Here is a 22,225-nt window from a genome sequence, read left to right on the forward strand (position 1 = left end):
CACATAACAGATCTGTGGCGACATGTTCATTGTGTTTTCAAACGGCTGCTGACTTTGAATTCTTTGTCCAAATCAACTCCTTTAAATTCATGATTTAAAACATTTTCACCAAGGCTAGCAGCGTGCTGCAACTTCCAATCACTCCAGCTGTGATATGTCGCTGCCAGCAGCCTCTTTAAATTGTTCTTCTCTGGCAACAATTGTGAATGATACGCAGAATTCTTGGCAAGTTTGTGTAAATGATCAAACACTATTTGCACGTCACAAACTCTGGATTAGTTGCGGTATCTAGCAGACATCCTCCAGGCAGAGAAAAAATTACACTCAGTGCTCCATCTTGCTTTGGCTTCATGTCTTTCAATTACTGCGGAGCCTTTGGGCCACAATAAACAGAGGATAGCTTGACTTTTACTGTTGTTTTTTTCCTCCACAAGTTTTCTTCTGCCTCGATGCTGCCTGTAATCTCATGCAGTCATCCAAACCTTCACTGGTCACATTCTGCAGTTTTCCTTACGGTCAACGAAGCCCATTAAAAGACAGAAGCAACAGTGAAATGATCTGATACACAAAGTCATGTAGAGAAAAGAACTGATTCCCATGCGCCACAGACCGACAAGAGACAGCGTTGAGAGGCCAACAATCACCGGTTTGGATCATTTTATAGCAGCGCAGTGTAACGTCACAGCGTGTAATACACCCGCTGGTCCACTAGAGGAGCGTGTCAGTGTGACGGTAGGCCTTGCCTCATCGGGAAAAGTAGACGGAGGTTATTTGATTGATTAAGTAAAACGTTTTAAAGTCTATGAAAGGGGGAAGGTCGGGGGGTGGTTGCAGACATAAAACCCCAGACTTTCACCGAGGTAAGCAGGGTAAGTGTAACGACATGTTTTTTCCCACCTTGGCGAGGCTAAACCGTGACACCGTGGACTAGTGGGTGTATTTACACACGTGATACAGAGTTGAAAATGGAGACCACCACCACCACCACCACCTTTGAAGACTAAGCAACACTGACTTCAATGCCTCTTCGTGTCATCTATTGCAGTATGTTGTGGTAACACTGAGAGTTTTTGGGTTCATCTGAGTGGTTCATTCTTCAAAATTCAGATCAAGAAAGAAGATTCAAAAGAGAAAATAACAGCAAAAGCAGGAGAGCAGGAGCGACACGGGGAGATGGAGACGAGGTGAGACAGAGAAAATGAGTCACTCCGAATGTGTCTATTTGTCAGAATGAATCAAGGCCTCGTGTCGGAGCCGGCATATGAACCATTCTCCTGGTTTTCTTTTCTTTTATTAAATATTTGTTGTGTGGGGTGTTCTTTTAACCTTTATATACAATGTTGTGAAATGTTGCATTCATTTTGGATGTACTCCAGATAGGGAAGACAGTTAAGTGTGTTTAGATGTTTAGATACACCGTAAGTGTGTGAAGAAAGACAAGTTCCACTTACTCAAGCGGGCTATCAGTGTACACACGTGTATAACACCAGGTTAAGTTGGTCTTTCTTAATATATTAAACATTAATACAATGTTTCAAACTGTACTGCCATGAAAACTCATACACTTTAATCTCAAGGTCAGTCCTCCACTTTATGACTTCGCCGTTTCACATCCTCAGTTGTTCGAGTCGTGTGTGTGTGTGTGTGTGTGTGTGTGTGTGTGTGTGTGTGTGTGTGTGTGTTTACCCTGGCTGTGTCTGGGTTCTCTGCCACCATGAACATGAAGCTGAGGTTGACCAGGTCGGTGCCACTGCAGATGCAGATGATGCATCCCTCCAAGTCTGCCTCTGTCTTTCCGAGGGCCTCGAATGATGACAAGATCTTCGGGTCCTGAGGAAAGAGAGCAAACGAGAGATTAGTGGGGAAACCGATGGATGAAAAAAAAGTTTAAAAAAAAAACACCCTTAAAGAGAAAAGAAGAAGTGTGGACAAAGGAACAATGCAAGAACTTTAGATCTTTTGAAGAATTTATACAGCTTTAAATTTAAGGCTATATGAATTACAATGGTCTAAATTTTAATTAATTGTAAAAAGACATTTTGGACATTAAAAGGTTCATAGTTTCACTGGTTACTTTCCTCAGAACAATCTACAGTCCCCAATACTTCAGCCTGATATGACCGCGAGCTCCAGTTCAATCAATGAAACAGAAAATCCCTTCTCTCACGCATAAAAACACAGCAGCGCTCCTCCCTCTCATCTTTTCAATTGGATTTTCGGTGTTACATCACCGTCACCGTGCAAGGTAGTAATGTATGTTTGTTATATGATTGAATTAACAGAAACAGGCTATGCTGCTTTAAAAACCCCAGCCCGCAATCATCCCCTCCCGTTCATCTGTCCTCCCTCATTGGATTATTGGAAACAGCTCTCAGTGCGTGTGTGTAACCACGTTAGCCTCCGAGGAGAAGCCCTGCTATCAGCTGCCTGCTACTTACTGTTTGAACAAACAGGAGAAGCTGCTATCAGGCGGCGGTATCTGTATACGTGCCCTCACACATGTACGTAAACACACGTCCACACGGAGGACCAAACGAACAGGCTCCGTTCTGCTGTCAGCAGCACCTACTGTACACAGTTGTTATGTACACAGCACTCCAGAGTGTCTTCTACCAGCAGCCTCTGACTTTTAGTAGCTTGATGGGTTTGCGTTGTAATTAGAAGCCGGCATCCACATGGGTATTCCAATAACAGCTTTCATAATATATATAGTCGACGTGAAGCCAAATGTTATGATATAATGTGTCAGTGTCAACGCTGCACAGCACGAGTCAATATTCAATAAACAGAGAAACCACACAGCCTTGTGCTTGTGTGTAATTGGCTTCATATCTGCTAACAAAAAAAGAGCTGAAAATAGAAGTAAAGCAGGTGGTCGGTACATCTTGGCCTGTTTCAGGATCAGTTTCCTATTTCAGGATGAGGGAGAGTAATTCTGACGGAGACAGACCGTCTTCTATCTGCCGGCTTTTGGTCCTGTCGTGTGAACTCCTTAACCTAGTGGTTGACTGACAGCCCGTCATCACTGAGCTGAAAGCTAAATATTTTCAACATTCCTCTGTGGGTTGAGAGCACAAGCCCTGGCTGCAAAACAACAGTTCGACATTAAAAACCTACGGCCAGAACCAGCTCGGGTTGTATAAATATGAATGAGTTAAATATTTAATGTTTATGTTCTGCTCATGCCCCTCGTGAATCTGTTATTTGAGAGAGGAGCTCAGCAATGAGAACTAAACTGTGAGTCTCAGATCAGTGTTATATTGATACAACACAGCGCTGCAGCCTTGGCTAATTTCAGCATGAGTAATGAGCCTCCCTAGACTTTACCAGGAGTGTCACCGTGGGAGCAAAAAGACTGAACGCTGGATGGATTGGGCTGAGAGCGAGAATTTTTCTGCAAGCAGAAGTGAGGAAATGAGTCTTTCCCGAGGCCTCACCTTCGGGACGGCACCGACACGGATACTGTTGATGAGGGAACACTCAAGAACCTGGCCTTCCTGCAGGAGACACAAACAGGTGGGATCAGGGAGAGGGTACAGAATGATAGCAAGTGGAGATGGAGAAAACAAGACAGATGGGTCACAGCGCGTTCTGTTTGTGATTTCTGATTGTTGCGATTCCTCATAATTATGTTTTCAATACCTCACATTTTTGAGAATAGCTGTTGTAACACCTATTGGTTCAATTTCTGAGTTGTATTTGATCTCCAGTGCACACAGGATAAACACGTCAGGAGGATGGACAAAAAGCTGTTTCTTCTAGAGGTTTATACACCAGCCATTTCCAAAACTGTCAAATTGAAAGGAGTTTTTCTTTTTCTTACAGTAAACAGCAATTCTGAAAGCAACATAACGCTGGCAGAATTTTTTTTTTTACTGTAAATGTTGACAGTGATTGAGAACTTCTCTGCGAGTTGATTTACACAACATATATCATTAACTAAAAACAATGGCTATCTTGAATGTCAGAAATTAATCTAAGAATCGATTTTATATTTTAGAAAATGTCTACAGTAAGATGAATAGCATGTCAGAGTTAGGAAGGTTGCGATTAGGTGCACTTTCTTTTTTTTTTTTAAGTTTCCAGGAACCAAGCAAGGTTTACATCAGGGGAGTATTTGGGAAAACACTGAATGAGAAAACTTTTTCTCCTGACCACTATATAAGAACATATTTTCCTCCTGGCAGACAATAAAATACACAAAGGTGAGGAAGTGGACGGTGTACCTTTCCCTCACTCTTCCAGGTGATGAAGAAGCCGTACTCGTCCACCCTCATCTGACAGTTGGGCTCAAAGAAGTACGGGTCCTGCAGAGGAACAACATATTTTTTGTAAAGACAGGAGGCTTCATCAATCACAGCGTTTTATTTGACATGTCCAGACATTAAACAGTCAACCTACTCAACAACACACAGGGATTACGCAATAACATGATCGCTTGTAGCTCTAACTCATTTTATATAATATACCTGCCCGCCAGATGACGCACGCACGCACACACACACACACACACACACACACACACACACACACACACACACACACACACACACACACACACACACACACACACACACACACACACACACACACTAAGTATTCACCAATACATTCAGTATGTACACACAAGTTGCAGAGGAGATGAACCCTATGGCTAAGGCAAACACACAGTGAGATAAATGTGACTGCTGTTAAATGCTAACATCATCTGGCTGGAACACACTGCCGAACGCAACGCTGTCTGAGACGCATGTGTGTGTCCGTGAATGTACATGGGTACTGAAGCACACATGACCTGTGGCTCTCCATCTATCAGCTGGTGGGCAACATGCAGCCAGCGACCCCTATTCAGTTCAGGAGAAGTGTTCACGAACAGAAAATCTACGAACATTAGGCGTATCTCAACCAAACATTTGACATTAAACTCAATCAGCTAGAAGCTGTAATTGGGCCGAAGAGTGACTGTGTTGTGTAATTTATTTTAATCCCACTCAAATCACACATCTGAGAAGGCTAAAAACATAAGAGAGAAAAAAATAAAATAGGAGATGGCTGCTGGGTCACTCTAACTCTAATATTAGCAAGAGGGAACAGTGTGTGACACACACACACACACACACACACACACACACTTTATTATTTCAGTATGTTGCTGCCATTAGATACAAAGCTGCACATAGGACTAAGCTGGATTGTTATTTGGCTCTTATCCTGTCATCTAAAACCACCATAAAAACTGGGAGAACAATTCTATTTCCATTTAGGAAACAGTGAGACTGCTGTAAGTGCAGTTAAAAGCTTGACTCTGTCATCTGAATTAGGGCTGACAGAGGCTTCGGTTACACATAGTGTCACCGGCTCGATGAAGGAGATGTCGGCAAATGAGCCCCAACTGTTAGGAACGTACAGTACAGCAAGCTACTGTTACACTATCAGACAGTCTGCTCTTGTAAAGCTAAAAGAAGAGGAACAATTAGTTGAGGGTCCAACCGTCTCCGTCTTTGGATGGATGGAGAGTTCAGCTCCACGCGATCATTTCTATATTCTTTCATAAGTGCCTGGCTAAGTTCAACTTAGTGTGTGTGTGTCTTATTTTGAACTCTCCATCAAAAGGAAGCGAAACACAAACACAAGGCATTTGGTTTAAAAGACCCGCATGTATGCTCCCACACACACTCACACTCTCTCACAGGTGATTATTTTCAACCTCTGAGTGCGTGAAGCCATGTTCTTATCTGCCTTACATCCTAATTTTGCATTGCATTGTTTTTGATTGTTTTCCACAAAGCAAGTTATGACAATGCAAGGAGAGAGCAAATACCCTCATGCTACCCGTGTAATAGGTTTACGTCTTCTCACAGTCACACAAAGTATTTTGTAATCTCTTCGTTCACTGCAAGGAAGCACAGCTTTATTCAACAGGTGAGTATATTTTATGGTTGGAGCGGATGATTTTGGGGGTATTTTACTTTCTGTATAAATCACCAAACCAATATCATGAATTGATGACTGAGCCAGCCTGTGTATCAGTTATAGAAGTATCTACCAATATCATATAAAATGCTGGTAAAAAGCAACCGAAATAAGCTTTTATGTGTTTTCAGTGTCTCCCAATTCTGAGCACTTATTCTCTGCTTTCATCAGCTGTCGATATAAGGCTGATTAGTCCCCATGGAAACCAAACATCAGCCAGATCTTAAGTGATTGATTTCCAATCAGTGAGATAATGAATGAAACACACACACACACACACACACACACACACACACACACACACACACACACACACACACACACACACACACACACACACAGGAAGCCCTTTAGCCCTTAGCAGGATGAATTACACAGGATCTCTTTAACCTTTGACATCAGTGCCTCTGGACTTGTCAATGACGGGGGACCTGTATGAAATATCCCAGTCTAAGACAAAAAAAAACTATTTAATTATTGCAAATCTATAGGGTCATTTAAAGCCTCTTACATTGTACTAGACAGGGGTGAGGCTAAACAGAAAAACAAGGATGCAGGAGAAAACAAAGTTAGAGATGGAAAAAAACAAAAAACACTCGCAAACTGCTTTTAGTCAAAGGGAGAAAAAAAAGACGATAACAAAAGCATTCTGGGACATGAAGTTGTTTTTACAAACGCGTCATGTCATATCTTTATCATTTTAGACAGGGCAGTAATAAGTACATGTAGCACTCTTGAGAGACTCATCCGCCATCAGGCCTCGAATTGCACCGAGTAAGACACGCACATGCACACGCACACGCACACGCACACACACACACACACACACACGCACACGCACACACACGCACACACACAACCTGCCTCTACCATCTGTCACGCAGTGGGGTTTCAGTCGGTGGAGAATGATTTGTGGAAAAACAAAAATCCATGCTGTTTAGCATATTTGCCTGCGGAAGAGCAAGTTTATATGATTTCAATCGAAGCCGATTTGCCCTGCAGCCTTTGTGTTTACCAGGAAACAGAGCTAAGGGCTATTCACACACACAGCTAAGGGCTATTCACACACACACACACACACACACACACACACACACACACACACACACACACACACACACACACACACACACACACACACACACACACACACGTAAAGTATGACTGGCAGTTATTAGTAAAAGGGGGACATTACTACTTCATGTGCACCACAGGTTAAGAGGTTGACAACCGAAATAATTTGTTTAATGAATGAGGGACGATATCTCATTTTAAACTACCAATCCAGACTGATCAAAGATTTTTGTAAAATAATTGTAATTAATATTGTTTAAAATATAATGTTTCAATAATGACAAAATACAGGGTTAAGAGGGTAGTGGTATGTCCCAAGTGGCATCATAATTTTAGGTGACTGACGGGGGTTGACCTTATTAGCATTCAGGCCAGTCCTAACCTTGTCCTGCCTAAGCTTGGCTCAAACTCACAGCAGCAACACTCCGAGGACTTTCTTCAGAAGCATGCTGGCCCAGTTTCAGCGCTCACTTTGACATGGATGTGGATTTGACGATGCCTTCGCGTACGCTCTTTCAAGTTGTCTTCTCTGCCTAAGAGGGATCCTCTCCCCCCTCCACGCACAGCTGAAGCCCACATAAACGGAGAGGGACTGAGGGGATTTCCTGATGTGTGCAGGGGTACGCGTGTGTCTCTGTGTGAGTGTACGCGCGCGCGCGCGTGTGTATGACACACTTTGCCTTCGCTCTGTTAAATGTCCTAGCTAAGTGTCCTGATTAAGTTTGTCAGAGGAAACGTGGGCAAAGATGTACACGGGGTCATATAAGTCGAGGGACATACAGAGTAAGATTGACGCGATAACTTTCTATAAACTTTTCTGTTTATATAAATATTGGAAAGACAAACAACAAACTTACTTGTGGCTGTGAATAATCGTCTCTTATTCAGTTTTAAAATTCAGACTTTTATATGGCTTTTTATTGATTTATTTATATGTCTTAGCTCGTTTTTATGTTTTGTCTTTGTAGAGCATTGTGTAATTGCGTTTTACGTCCTGGTGTATACAGCGCTAATCTCAAATTCATGATAGTGTCATTTTAAAATATTCAATAACAGTGGTATTATGAGGAGCTCTGTGGAAATCTGAGGATTTATAGACTAAACAGACATACAAAGATACAGAGAATCTTCAGGCCCTCGGTGGACGTGTGTGTTGCAGACAGGCAGTCGCCAGGCAGAAGCTTCTTAATGAGCCTGATCAATGTGGCTGGCCTACAGCTAGAACTCTGACTACAACAATGACGCATCAGGTTATAAAGCAGACGCCTCTGCTTCATGTGTGCGTACTTGTGTTACTCATGTTGTGGGGACAGAAATCTGCATATTATTACATTTGAAAGTGAATACTTGTTTTAAGCTAATGTTCTAAAGAGATAGAAACACGACTGTGTGTGTGTGTGTGTGTGTGTGTGCGTGTGCGTACGTGCGTGCATGCATGCGTGTACAACTAATGACTAAGCCAGGAACAGTCATTAAGGTGAAGGATTATAACAGGGCAGAGCAAATAATCAATTTCAGTATCAGCAGGGTTACTGACAAACGCACAAGGCTTGAAGCACAGGCTGAACCTTTATCGCCTCATCACGGATATTAAACTCAAGAGGCTCTTTATTCTTATGGACTGACTGATTACCCAGCGTGGAAACGCGTCACATTTACCTCATCAAACCTGTCGAAGGAGGCCCCTTCCTGCATGAACTCAGGCAGGTGCTTCTGCCAGTTAAACTCATAGGATTTGGTCATGGCTGCTCACAAACCTGAGAAACAAATAAAAGAGGGAAAGACAGATAAAAAAAAAAAGAAAAGAAAAAAAAAAAGAGAAACAAGGACAAAATTAGTAAAAAGAATCTGTGACAAGCAATAGCAACAGCTCACGAGCACAGCTACTGTACCTACCTCTCTAGTGGCTCATCCAAAAATATCCTATCCAGAGAAGTAGGATAAGTACATTTAAAACTACTGACTAATAAACAAGAGACCAAAGGCAGCATTTAAGGCTTATTTGGGGTTTTTAACATTTAACAGAGGAACCAAACTCACATCTGTTCTTGTGCCTGGGAGTGCTTGACAAAGATGTGAGCTTTTGCATTAGGTAGTTTCTTAAAGTCTAAAACTAGTAAATGACATAAATGGTAGAAACAAATCAATCAAATCTTTCATTGTCATTTGGTTCAGCAGTTATCGACTACCAAACAGCAGAAGTGAAGGATGCAGAGATATTGGAGCTGTAATATGCACAGTGTAAGTAGGGAGACATATGCAGACAGGTCAGGCTGAGGGAACGTGGGTGTACCACATCATCACAGGTTCACCGCTGGGTGGGACTGCAGGTCGAGCATGTCTGACAGTTAAAAAATATCTGAGGGTGGAATTTTCCATGAAGTCTACCTTTATCGCGCACTTGGCCTGAAACAGTTTGAATCTACACCGTGATCCTCGTCAAACACACACAAAAAACCAAGTCAGGTTTGATTCATGTGACACACCTGCACGTGGATCATCACGTAAGACATCGAGCTCAAGGAGGGGGACGGGAGGAGGTCCTGACAGGAAATTGTAATATTGTTGATGACACCACCCAAATATAGGCTCCCCTTACGTCAGCCTCAAATGTGTCAGGCAAAATTTAGAGGGAGAGGAGCGCACTTGAGAACGTGACATACTATGTATAGTCTGAGAGCGCAGCCGGTATTAAGTCATTATGGGAATACTCTGAGGTGTGATTTGATTGTGATTAGCAGCTCTTTCAGCCTGCAAAGGGTACAGGGCATACGACGTCTAATATAAAGAAAATTAGCCATGCATTCAAACACAGAACAATCATTTATAGTTTACTCTACATGTCTGTTATTTTGTCTATTAAGGTGTGATTTACCATCATGCCTTCCCCACTGGTTTTATTAATGTAACTGTCCATCTGCATGAGTGCGTGCATCTGTGTGTCGAGGAACCCTGCAGACAGTGCAGAGACTGAAGCACTACATTTCATGCAGAAACCACCCATTTTCTTCCCAGGAATAAACAGAGGAAAACTAGATGTTGTACGGGTGAGATGACAAAGAGGGAAATGGAGGGTGGGGGATGATAGAGAAAGTGAAAGAAATAGGGACAAACAGAGAGTGAGTGGTAGCGAGAGATGGGAGGAGAGAAAGATATGGGCAAATAGACTGATAAGAGACAGGAAGGACAAAATTAAATCAGTGAACTAAAAGTAAGAGCCGGCTATAAAAGCCGGTGAGAGACGTGACAGGGAGAGGAGCAGAGGGTAACATGAGAAGCATGGAGATAAAACAGAACAGTGGTGGACAAGAAGAGAGATGTGAGAGTGAAACAGCTGTGTGTGACAGAGGCTGGCTGGACAGGCTGGAGGAGCAGTGTGGAGAGTACAGCGGGGGGATGTCTGCTTTTGATGTGGGCTACATAGATCAGAGACAACATCAACAAAGGTTACAGAAAACTACCAGCTGGGTGGGCTCCAGTCCACCCATGGCATGACAAACACAGATGAGGCACGGGCTCTGAGATGTCTGAAGGCTGTCATTATGAAAATACAAACTTATACAGTACAGGAGCTCGCAACAGCTATTCTCACTCCTCCATGCAGGTTCAATAAAAGGTCGAATTAGCCAATAAAGACGACGGACCAACAAGGAAACTAGAAAACACACAACTACTCCATTAACTTTTGTGAATTAAACCCCTTAACAATAAAAATCAAGTATTTAACCTTGTCAACATGTCAAAAAGTGGTGTTTTTTTTTTTTTTTTTATGCTACAAGACATATTATGAGTACTTTGAAACTACAGTCCAACAGACTCAAAAACACAGACTCAGACAGCCAGGGTCTCATACATCACATATCTAAGGAATCAAACCTGCCAACAAGCTGGGTGGAGCTTTCTATATCATTAAGCAGCCAACTCAAGCTGCAGGTAGAGAGATGGGGTGAGATAGATGAGGGGACTATTTGCATATTCATTGACTGCTAAATAAAGAAAAAGGCATGGAGTTACATCTAAGCCACTTTAGGGCATCAGGGGATTTCTAAATATGTAATTTTGATGAACAAAGGCATTTTTGAGGTAGGTTAATCAATGCCAGGAGAGGAATTTTAAATCATTACGCAACACAGAAGACTATTGTACTCTACTGTATGTCACACCGCTCGAGGAGATGGAGCATTCAGGCCAGGTCAATATACCCATTGATGTACAAAAAAAGCGGGCCAGCCTCATCAAACCCAGCCCTCCACCATCTGTGGTGTCCAACAGGGGACTGTACCACAGATGCACACATCCTGTCGGGGGAATGAAAATACAGTTGCACATTTCCAGTGGAAATGAAGAACTGGGGCTGGGGAAGGTGCAATGATACAACCTACAGAAAAAAAAAGGAAAGGGGTTACAGATGAATTGATAATGCTAATCTTAAAGAAATGCTATATATTTGTAAATCAGATTTAAAATGATTCCATTAGGAAAATTGACATCTCTAATTTGGACTAATTGGGTTGTGCTGTCTTGTCTGATATTAGCCTAGATCTCGCCACACTCAGCCGTATGCATTAGATAACATTTTCCTCAGTGGGATGAAATCTGTCCAATAGCAGTGCAGAAACCGAGGTTCTGTAAGGCCATGCCAAGCGTGCACACCGGGACTCTGAGCTCCTGGACGTGTGAGTGTGCACGTGAGGAGCCAAGGGAAGCTGAAGGAAGTCAGGGAGGTCCGAGCCCCCTGTCCAACCCCTGACAACGAGATAATTACGATAGATAGGATCCCCGTGAGGAACACTGTTCCCAGCCTCCTCATCTAAAATGGCAGCTAGGGTAACACCCAGCGGTCCCACACCTCATAAACTAAAATTAGGCTGCAGCTACATCAGTCAGCCAGCGGTGGAAGGGTTGACTGGGGACACACTCAAATGGACACAAGTGAACAACACAGAGGGAGAGGCACATGTGACGTGGCTGTCCCAATAACCAAAGCTCTCCTTTAACGTGTAACTCATACCAGGTATTAAGAAAGGACTCGTACATTAAAAACAACTGAGTGATTACATAGGAATCTGAGAGGGAAACAGGCCTTTTTAGAAGTATGTTTTTATTTCTCATAAGATCTTACAGATTATCACTTCATGTTTTGGTGTCAGAATTATCGTGCAGTATTTTTTACATTTTACTGCATCAATGGCAGACAAAAAGTATTTAAATTCCAGTTGAACACAATTTGCATGGCCTCTTTTCCTTTTGTAGCTGCAGAAGTAGGAAAACATTGTTTCTGTCCTCAGATCTGTCAGACTCAGTGTCAAACAGCTGGTCGGAGTTCGCGCAAAAGATAAATGATGTGCTTGTGTTGGTCTTCATCATGGGACTTGACAAGGATTTTCCAGGTGCTGACTGTTTGACCATGTACAGCCTGGCACTAAAAATCCTGGAGTTAAGTCTTGGAAGGAGGCTGGACTCTGTGCTTATTTGCTTTACTTGTGTATATATGTATTTATGGCTTTGTGTCTTTCAGGGCCAAAACTGGAAGACCTGCAAAGTCAACAAATGTCAGCTGGCCTGTTACACCATGTGACAGCAGAAGGCCAAAGGCAAGTTTAACAGCATAGCATTGGGCAAAACTCTGGTAATGTTGCGTTTGATGTGTTTGTTTTTTTTGTTCTTTGCCACATCTTACATCTCCTGGACCTCTGTAGCCTACTAAGCATGGGGATTAGACTGAAATCAGTTTTCTCATCTGCCTGTAGCTATTAGTATTTCCCAAAATGACACACTTGGTTTGCAAAGGGATGTCTTGAGAAACACAAATGTGTATCACAGACTTTTGCCACCCATAACTCCAGACCATAGTCGTATCGTAAAAAACATTAACTCATAAGCCCCACAAGTTTAACATCCTATAAGTCAGTTATACACAAGCGTACGTCAAGATTATTTTCACGTCAGTAGCTATCAATGAAAAAAGGCCATTTGAACTAATAATAATGTAATGTAATGTAAGTAATAATGTTTTGTATTGACTGTTACTCCGGCTCATTAGACCTTCTTTCAGGTTGAGTGTGGGTGGACCTTTGCTATTCAAAAGAAGAATGGCTCTTCTGCACTTACTGTTAAAGGGTTGTTCAAAAAGACAACTCCTGAAAAATGGAGTCATGGCAATGTTTGGCAGAAATATTTATTGAAACAGAAAAATCTCACTATGTCAGCTTCACATTAGTGAGCCTACCACCTGCTAGATAAAGTAATCAAAAATCCACAAAAACACAAACAGCATTCATTTCACATTTCTCAGTTACTAATGAGAAGACATACACACCCACTATTCAGAGGACCTGATGATGCGCACCGGTTTTCAAGATCCCTGATTAATCTTCCAAGGATCACCGGCAAACGGCAGAACCACACAACTGTAACTGATGTAGAAGAAAAAGAAAGTTACACTACATCAAAAACTGAAACTAAGAATTTAAATGAACACACAAACGCTTACTGTTGATATTAGGAAAGGGCCGATTGAAAAAGGAAGCAGGAATTTCACAGTAAGATCAAAGAGGTGCTCATCATTGAAAAACAATAAAGGGGAAGTAATGATACATGTGCATACTGCCCGATTATATGATTTTCACTTGCCTCGGTTTCTAGGAACTTGGGATTGTCAACAGAATTAACTTGGTTTCAACAACCAACAACAAGCTTTCCGCACATATTGAGTCTGCACACACAGTGATGGAGCAAATTTTCCCATTTCTACAACTGTTCCACACCCACACTGCTACTGTGCCTGTGAAAGTCAAAGAGGCTGTAACACTAATGTCTGGCATGATAGCAGCATCTGGACATCATTTTCTCCCAAGCTTGGCCTATGTACAAATTTGTACATACAGTCACATTACTGGCTTACTTCCTGTTCTCTAATCTAAATTGTACATATGACAACTTGTCATCACATCCTCTTATTTGTTGAGAATATTTACATTGTCTCATGGCTATCATACTTGAAAGTGAAGACATGAAGGCACCTAGAACTTGTCAGCAAAATACCAGAATTCATTATAATCCCAGAAGTCAATGTATCTCCTCTGTATTTTTATTAGGAAAATATAAATGTTGAAGTCCTACAGGTAACATTGAGAGCTGCTTGTTTACAGCCAGCACTGACTTTTTTTTTTTTTTTTTTTGGTCTGTTAAAATATGAGCTGTAGGTAATTGAGGTTAATGTCTCTTCTGTTGGTTAATGTGCTCTCTCCGAGCTGCTGACCGTGCTCTGCCAAATATCGCGGTATCAATCCACAAGGCTGATTCTTCTTCAGAGACATGATCAGATGATTATGGGACATTAAGCTGTCCCAGTTCAACTTTTCATGCAGCAAATCAATATTTTGAGCTCATTACATCCATAGTTCTGACCCTCTAATATTTTGATCAAGTAATAAATCAGGAAATATGGTGTAAAAGTCAGAATATCATGGCTGTTATTTAAGTGTCAAAACAATGTCAATCAATAAGATCTATTTTATAAATGCTAATGCTGATCTCATTTTTAGGTTGGAGTTAGAGATTGTGATTATTTACTAGGCTTGCATAATTGATTTTTGATTAACTTGGTAGCTACCGCTAAAAACTAACATTTCTACAGCTGATCTAAACTGAATCTTTGAGTTGTCGTTTTCTAACTCTGTTTACTGGCTAATGATAAAAGTTAAACTTAATGAAACTTGTTAAAGGGAATTTGAAAGAATTCGGATTTGATAAAAAGCTTTTGAAACACAACCTTTGACACGCAGCACATCACTCTGGTCTTTCGGTAAACTACTGACAAACAATAATAGTGTACGAGTCAAGATTGTGCTTTTAATGGTCATCACCCGACATATGTATGTATGCTAGAAGGCCTCTTCTTTTACACCAATCTTCCTCGCTCACTATCAGGGTCAGAACTCCCTTGAGGGCTGAACCCATTTTAGGACACACACATCTACCATCTCACCTCCACTGACTCTCTGCAAAACAAATCCCCTGCTACTAAGAACAATTTTCTTGATGCCCATTATGTTCAAATCCCAGTATTAGATATGAACTCCATCTGTTTAATAGCACAGACAAGCACTCTCTAACATAGTTAACATAAAAAAGCCATCTGTCTTCATTATAGACCAAAAACTCCCCAGTCACAGCCCAATATGAATAACTTGTTAATTCTGCTGCTATTTTATTATCAGATATTAATTACAATCTTCACCAGTCAACAATATGATGCAATTTTAAATGGTCAATTTAACCTAATGAAACACAACTATGGATGTTGATCCACTAAAGAACAGATAATATTAATGATAGCTGTATACTGTGTACATTGATAATGTGATGTAAACACCCTGTCAGATGTTTTTAATTATTAGTCCTCTGGAGAGCACATTCATAACTCAGATAATTTGTCATGCATTTCTTCTCCATGCCAGACCTGTCAGGCAACACAAACAGGTTGTTTACCTCAATGCACAAAACACAACACTTACACTACAACAGGTTAGAGGTCAAATCCCACTCGGGCCACGTATTCTAGCACTGCTTTTATGGCATTTAAAGTCTCCAAATTGCACGCCTTATGTTACGACCATATGTTGTAAATGCGTTGCATTACAAATCTCCTGGCATGAACACTCAATTTTGATGTTGTTGGCATGTAATTCAATCCTTTTCCTTTTTTATGTTTCCCTTTTTCATTTTTTTTTCAACAATTCACAACAACCACTTGCAGGCAGTTTTGGCCTGTATTAAAAATACACATCATAATTTCAAACAATGATTCATTTTATTGGTTGCCTTTAATATCGTTCGAATAAAGTAGCATTTAAGTTTTCATGACAACAATTATTTTTACTAGAATTGCTTGAAGCAAATCATACATTACATTAATGAACCCTTTCCATAAAAAAAAAATCCTCATAACAAAATAAATTATTTTGAGCATTTATATATTTTTTTCCAAAATATTACTTTCTCCACAACTGAATTAAAATAAACTATAATATTCATAATTCTTCTGCAGCACATCATATTGTAATTTAAATGTTCTTTTCAGGTTTAAATTAAGCAGCATGTTGGCAGACAATTTGGAACAAAGATATGACGCATTTGGCTGCACACTACTCCTGTTGTTTTTGGCAGAAGAGAGAAAGACCCCGACAGAGCGAGGTTTGGGAACGGTGATAAAAGGGGAACACACTCTCAACTGTCTCTAGCCTTTGTATTGAACTACATGCCCAGTTTGTCTATAGACGTTGCACATAAAGTAGGAGACTATCAAGTTATAGCCAAGTAGTCTGATGGGTGCAGAAACACAGTCTGTATGCGTGTTGATATTTTACAGTAGCCTGGTGTTTGGTGTACTTTACTTAATATGGGTAACCACAGAGCCACTGGTAACAGATGAACAACTTTCATTTCATTGTACATCGACACCTTCACACACTGTCTGTTTGCATGGCAAACAAATACCAAAGATAGATCTCATTTACAGGTCTGAAAAATATCAACATATCAAGAGTGCTACACAGTTTGAGGTATTGTATTCAAATTCATAAAATGGAAAGGTGCTCCTCGGGACAACAATAACAGCAATAACTTGTTATACTGTATATTCCAATCCCCCAGAGTAATGCTAAAAACGATCGGCTCAAAATGTACCGTTTAGCAGGACTTTGAATTTCATTATATAGAATAAGTATTCATTATACCATATAGTGGGAAAAAAAAAAAACTCAGGTCACCTGCCTTAGTCAAACAGTTTTTGTTATGGCCTCCGGCAAGACTACCACTACCCAGAGTACACAGAACATGAAGGACAGGATTCACCACATCCGGCAAGGAAACTGAAACAGGTTGCTGCTGTGAAACAACGTCTTTAACATTCAATAACACAAACGGACTATTGAACATTCTGGTGGTGGCAGGGTTGTTTGATTGAATTATCATAAATTAGATTAATCTATCAGATTGAATGCATTAAGCAGTTAATTTTTGCTAACAGTTTGAAGCACACATCAGTCACACGTTCATGTTGTGAGAGACAGCACAATATCATACAATTGTCTCGAAGTCTAACTCTCAGTCCCTAATTCGATGAAAGCCGTGCTGTGTTTTTATTACGCCTACAAGATTTGTGTTCTTTGAGCAAACAGCACACATTGCAGGGAAATTAATGTTAATATTGCCAATGTCTGTTTTACATGACATTTTAGTGACTGAACAGAACAGGGGTGTAAGAGGAGGCAGCATTCAGTAATTAAACACTTAACAAGGATGCAGATCCTGTGTGTGCATATGCTTGTGTATAAACTGGGTAAGATCTCTGATTTAACTTGATATCGTACCTTTTTCAGCCCAATCGCAGCTCTGTGTAGCATGTCAGCGTGGGATCTACTACGTGTCACTACACAAGACAATTTATGAACAATTTCAGTGAGGAGAGCTGCAACACTGATGAAAAAGTGAGGGAAAAAAGTGACTGGAAAACCAACCGCTACTCAGCACTGAAATTGCTCGTTCCAACTGATTCACAGTTCGGCTCCAGTTTGCTTCCCGAGCGAGGGTCAACTGAGGTCTCAGCGGTCCCTCCGGCATTGTGTGACCATGTGTGTGTATGGGAGTGACTGCGTATGGAGACCTATATGTCTGTTTATGTGTGTCCATGTTTGCCTGTTCAGGTTCGTTTGTCTTTGTAAGTAGGTTTGTGTGAACGTGTCTGTTTAAGTTTGTTGTCTTTAGTCCATTTAATCCTCTTAGCCTAAAGAGTAACTAACAGAAACATATATTGTAAAGTGTTCAGCCTTCAGTACATAGTGTTAAGTTTACAAGTTAGAGAAGGATTGTGATGAGAAGACAGCAAGTTTCAATCTCCAAACTGTCTTGGGCATTCAAACCCAAGACACAACATTTTATTTTCCTTCAACAACTGAGACCAGAATGACCAGTGGCCTCTTTAACTTATTATAGGCTCCTTTCAGACTCCATTATAAATGTGAGTGGCTTGCACATTTTAAATTTACGTGGGATTGATTTCTTCACAACAAAGAGGTCTTCTGCCTGAAAGGCTTGTTTTTGTCCTCTGACTCCTCATAAAGACGAGAACTGTTGCGTGCTGCATGTTTCCTTAAAAAAAAAAAATACTATAAATATGCTCTTGAGCAAGGCACACATCCCACACTAAACAGCTGCTCGTGTGACACTCAGAAAAAGCAGAATTGTGTCTGTTTACGTGTCAAACTGATAGGAAACAACTAGTGAGTACAGTGGTTTCACAATGAACTATGGAGGAATTGAATGTAAGGAGTGTTCAGTTTGAACAGGATTCGAAATATGCAATATAGCTTGGATGGGTGTAATACTCAAACTACTGTCCACAATGTTCATTCCTGTTCCTACAGTAGGCTTTCAGAGCGGGACTAAAAACTATTTTGGAGAAATTTGAGGATTTATTGTTTCCATTTTCTCTGACCAGCCCAGCCATTCTCAAGAAAACAAACCTGTTTAATGGCCACTGAGACTGCATACAAACGGGCCTGGATTTATGTGCCACGCCACTAAGTAATAGGAAGAAATGTACAGTAAGTGCTAAATAACAGAGATGAAAACGACTTCCTAATGTTGTTTGGAGGATGCATTTTCTTCTTGGTCTGTACATGCAACAATCTGGAATCACCATTTGTTTCTCTGGGACTGTAGCTAAGGAAGCATTATGCTGTTGAGGGGAAGAATGTCTTTTTCCAAGCCAAATGACTTTCTCCTACACTCTTCTTTGCCTTTTATAGTTGAGGATCACCCTGCTCACTCACGCTCCTCGGCCCCGGGTTACATAATTAAGACGAGCCTGGGATGGAAACTGGCTGTCTTTCGATCACACACTAACTACAGCGCCCAACTGCGGTCTAACAAAGCACATGTGTACACACACACACACACACACACACACACACACACACACACACACACACACACACACACAAATATCAAACATCATGTCTATGGATGTCAGGAACAATAAAAAATAAAATATTCCAACAGTAAGTACAATATAAACAATACATCTCCTTCACTTTCAACCATAAAACTTTAGTCAGCTCAGTCTCCACAGTTTGTCCATACTGAACATGAACATAACTGAGTTCATACAACACGCACATCCACATACTCAAAGAGTTCTATATATAGTCACATCCAACCTCTGACAAACTGAGGTATAAAAATAATTTAACATGTGTCCTAATGGACACGGTATCCATCTAATAAATGATGGGCTAAATACCTTTGTGGATATTCGTGTGTGCCTGTGCGTGTCTGTGAGAGAGAGAGAGAGAGAGAGAGAGAGAGAGAGAGAGAGAGAGAGAGAGAGAGAGAGAGAGAGAGTCTGTTGACCTGAGGGCCAATGACTACCCTCAGTGAGGGAACACTGAGGCCTCTCAAAGAGAACGACAGTAAGAACTGGAGGGAAGGAGGCAAGAAATGGGTAAGGGCTGTCCCCGGGTTATCAGGAATCTTAGTCAGAGGTATTGCCAGTACTGCGTGACCTCATGTGCGCGTGCATGCATGTGTGTTTGTGTCTCAGTCAGGGAGTTCCCTGAGGTAGAGGGGCCAGGCTGACGCATTAGCGTGCTTAATCCAACCCTGACAGCTCTCTGGACGAAACTTCCCCCGCCATCTGTAAACAGACGATACGACTCTCGCATCTACTTTTGTTTGCAAGTGTAACGGGTGCGCAAGAAATCTGACGAGGAAGTTAATTGGGGCAGACAAAATACTGTACGAGAGAGCGAAACAATGCCATATCAATTGAGGCAGAAAATAAACTATCAGCAATGCGGGAAATACTTTTCTACTACTTGGGAAATCCATATTTCAGTGATGATTTAAGAATCTTTTTATAGGAATCATGCTATCTTAGAAACAGAGTCTAAAAATATAGCTAGAAATCCTCAGTCTTTGCACTGTGATGAATACATGGAACTGAAGCCACAAAATGGAATATGGAAAAGACCATTCTTCACGAGACAAAAGTGAGGAGATGGTGTACATGTCTGGTTCATAATAGAGTGGAATACTATTAAAAAGACAAGTCTATGCTATTTATTTTAAACAGCATTGGTGGAGAAACATAGATAAGATGTTAAACAGTGTCATAGGTAAAATGACTACTGTTTTAACCCACCTTTGATCCTGGAAGTAACAGTGAAAAGGTTTCTGTTGATTTATTTTTGGTTCTGTTTCTGGCAAAAATTAGGTTTACATTTTTGACTTTTCTCTAATGTAAAGCTTATTACTGTAGAGGAAATTTTGGGTATCACAATCCATATTACGATACTACTGGAGGCATGCAAGGACACAACCAGAATCTAACTCAAGGCTGAGTCTAATCTTGGCATCTTAATGTTTCTCTTGGAGATGAAGGTAGGTGCCGAGCAATCCTTCAAAAGCCTGTTAATTTGGGAGTGAGGTTAGGTAACTGGCCTTTGCGAAGGGATGCCTGCAGAGTAAAAATACCAAATTATTCCAAAACGACCACGTTACATCACAGACACTGTGCTGCGCTTCTCACTACTGCGTCGTGTGTGTGTGATGGTCTCATTTAGACCAGATTAGGAGGTCGGAGGTTCAGTTTGCCCAGTTACACATACACTGCAGAGGGGGCCATCTACGCCAGGTTTACCCAAATATGGTCAAAAATACCAAGGATACACATAGGCACAACATATTCTGGTTGACCTATGAGAAGTGCAAGAGAATCCTGCAAATTTCATCTGATTTAATTTTCCTCAGATAAACTCAAGCCTGTTAGACTTTATGGAGAATGTAAGAAGCTGTTTGTGAAGGCTACTGCAAAACATCAGCATACGGAGCCAGGGACAATACATGAGGGGGATTAAGATGTTCCACATAAATGGGTACTTAAAAGTAGACATTCAGTTTGGGTAGTGCTGTTACATCTGAAATGTTTGCCAAAAGGAAGCCCTCCGCCTGCTTTCTTTACTGCCACCCATTAGAAAGGGTTACACATGGATATGAAAAACAACCGAGCGAGAGAAATTGTGTAATAAACAGAAGCTCGAAGGTCTGAAACAAGGAGAATTGGACAGGGGATAGGAGGTGGTAAAAAAATATGGGACTTCTCCCATTGCCCAAATAAGTACCTATTAAAAGAGAATTTGTGCCCTGCTGAGCTGCCGATAAGGCAGCCAGGAGAAAGAAGCTGTAGAAATAGAACATGTCCATATAGAGAGGGGAGCTGTGGAGAGAGGGAGCAGGAAGGGGCAGGGGGTTAAATGCCTCTCCAGAATGTGAGCTTTCCACTGGCGTAAACTGAGTGAAAAGAGTCCCCGAGTCCCTGCTGACTGACAGCCCGGGGGGCTACTGCAAGCATGATTGAGCAGAAGCGGCTGAACTATTGCCCGACAAAATACAGATCTGAAATTAGTTACACAGTCAAGTGCCATGTTTACTAATGTTTGAAAACAATAATGATGAGAGGCTGGAGATTTTGCTTCTTAACCCTTGTGTTTTCCTTGGATCAAAATGACCCGCAGCTGTGTTCAACTAAGTTCTATTTTATTTTCATATTTTTTGGGATCATTGGTGACAGGGAGGCTGTGAGGGTTTCTTTAAAGAATGATGACCAATGATCCCAAAAAATATAAAAATATAGAAATAAAATAGAACTTGATTGAACACAGCTGCGAGTCATTTTGACCCGAGGACAACATGAGGGTTAACTCGAATCAGCATGTCTTTTCCCCGGTTACGGTGAGTTTTTGACAACTAGACTGATGGAGGGAGAAAAAAAAAAAAGACAAGCGACAGAAAGAGGAAAACCTCTCTGGACAAACAAACACCCCACAGATGTTGCTCTTCTCTGACACCACTGGTCTCCATAGCAACTCTTCTGGCCAGTAATAGCCTCTAGCTCGCCTGGCTACAGCGGCGTCATGCAGACGCACACACAAATGGGCAAATTTCAGCCTGTGAATGGGATCCCGGTGTGTATTTATAGAGACACAGGGACTCACTGGTGCACCCAGCCCTGCCACTCCCTCAGGCACACATCTGTAAACGGCGACCATCCAACCCTATCATTAAGAGCCATCCCCCCTCCCTCCCACCAAACACACACACACACACACACACA

The 22,225-nt window shown here is 41.3% G+C and overlaps 1 protein-coding gene across 6 annotated transcripts in view; it reads right to left on the minus strand.

The window, feature by feature from the left end:
- LOC138203578 (1-phosphatidylinositol 4,5-bisphosphate phosphodiesterase beta-4-like) overlaps positions 1-22,225 on the minus strand; it is a 59,649-nt gene that overhangs the window by 20,921 nt on the left and 16,503 nt on the right. For 4 of the 6 annotated variants that reach the window (XM_069158562.1, XM_069158560.1, XM_069158559.1 and 1 more), the window contains exons 4-7: positions 8,707-8,804; positions 4,227-4,307; positions 3,438-3,497; positions 1,687-1,830 (exon numbers count right to left, since the gene is read on the minus strand). In XM_069158562.1, the coding sequence (XP_069014663.1) occupies positions 1,687-1,830; positions 3,438-3,497; positions 4,227-4,307; positions 8,707-8,790 (369 nt within the window). In that variant the 5' untranslated portion in view covers positions 8,791-8,804. Of the gene's footprint in view, positions 1-1,686; positions 1,831-3,437; positions 3,498-4,226; positions 4,308-8,706; positions 8,805-13,366; positions 13,463-22,225 lie in introns of those variants that run through there. The other 2 variants (XM_069158558.1, XM_069158563.1) reach the window with 2 other exon arrangements.

Source organism: Embiotoca jacksoni, unplaced genomic scaffold (assembly GCF_022577435.1).
Source record: "Embiotoca jacksoni isolate LCO1_2020_lvr unplaced genomic scaffold, fEmbJac1.0.p SCAF_23, whole genome shotgun sequence".
Lineage (NCBI taxonomy): Eukaryota > Metazoa > Chordata > Actinopteri > Embiotocidae > Embiotoca > Embiotoca jacksoni.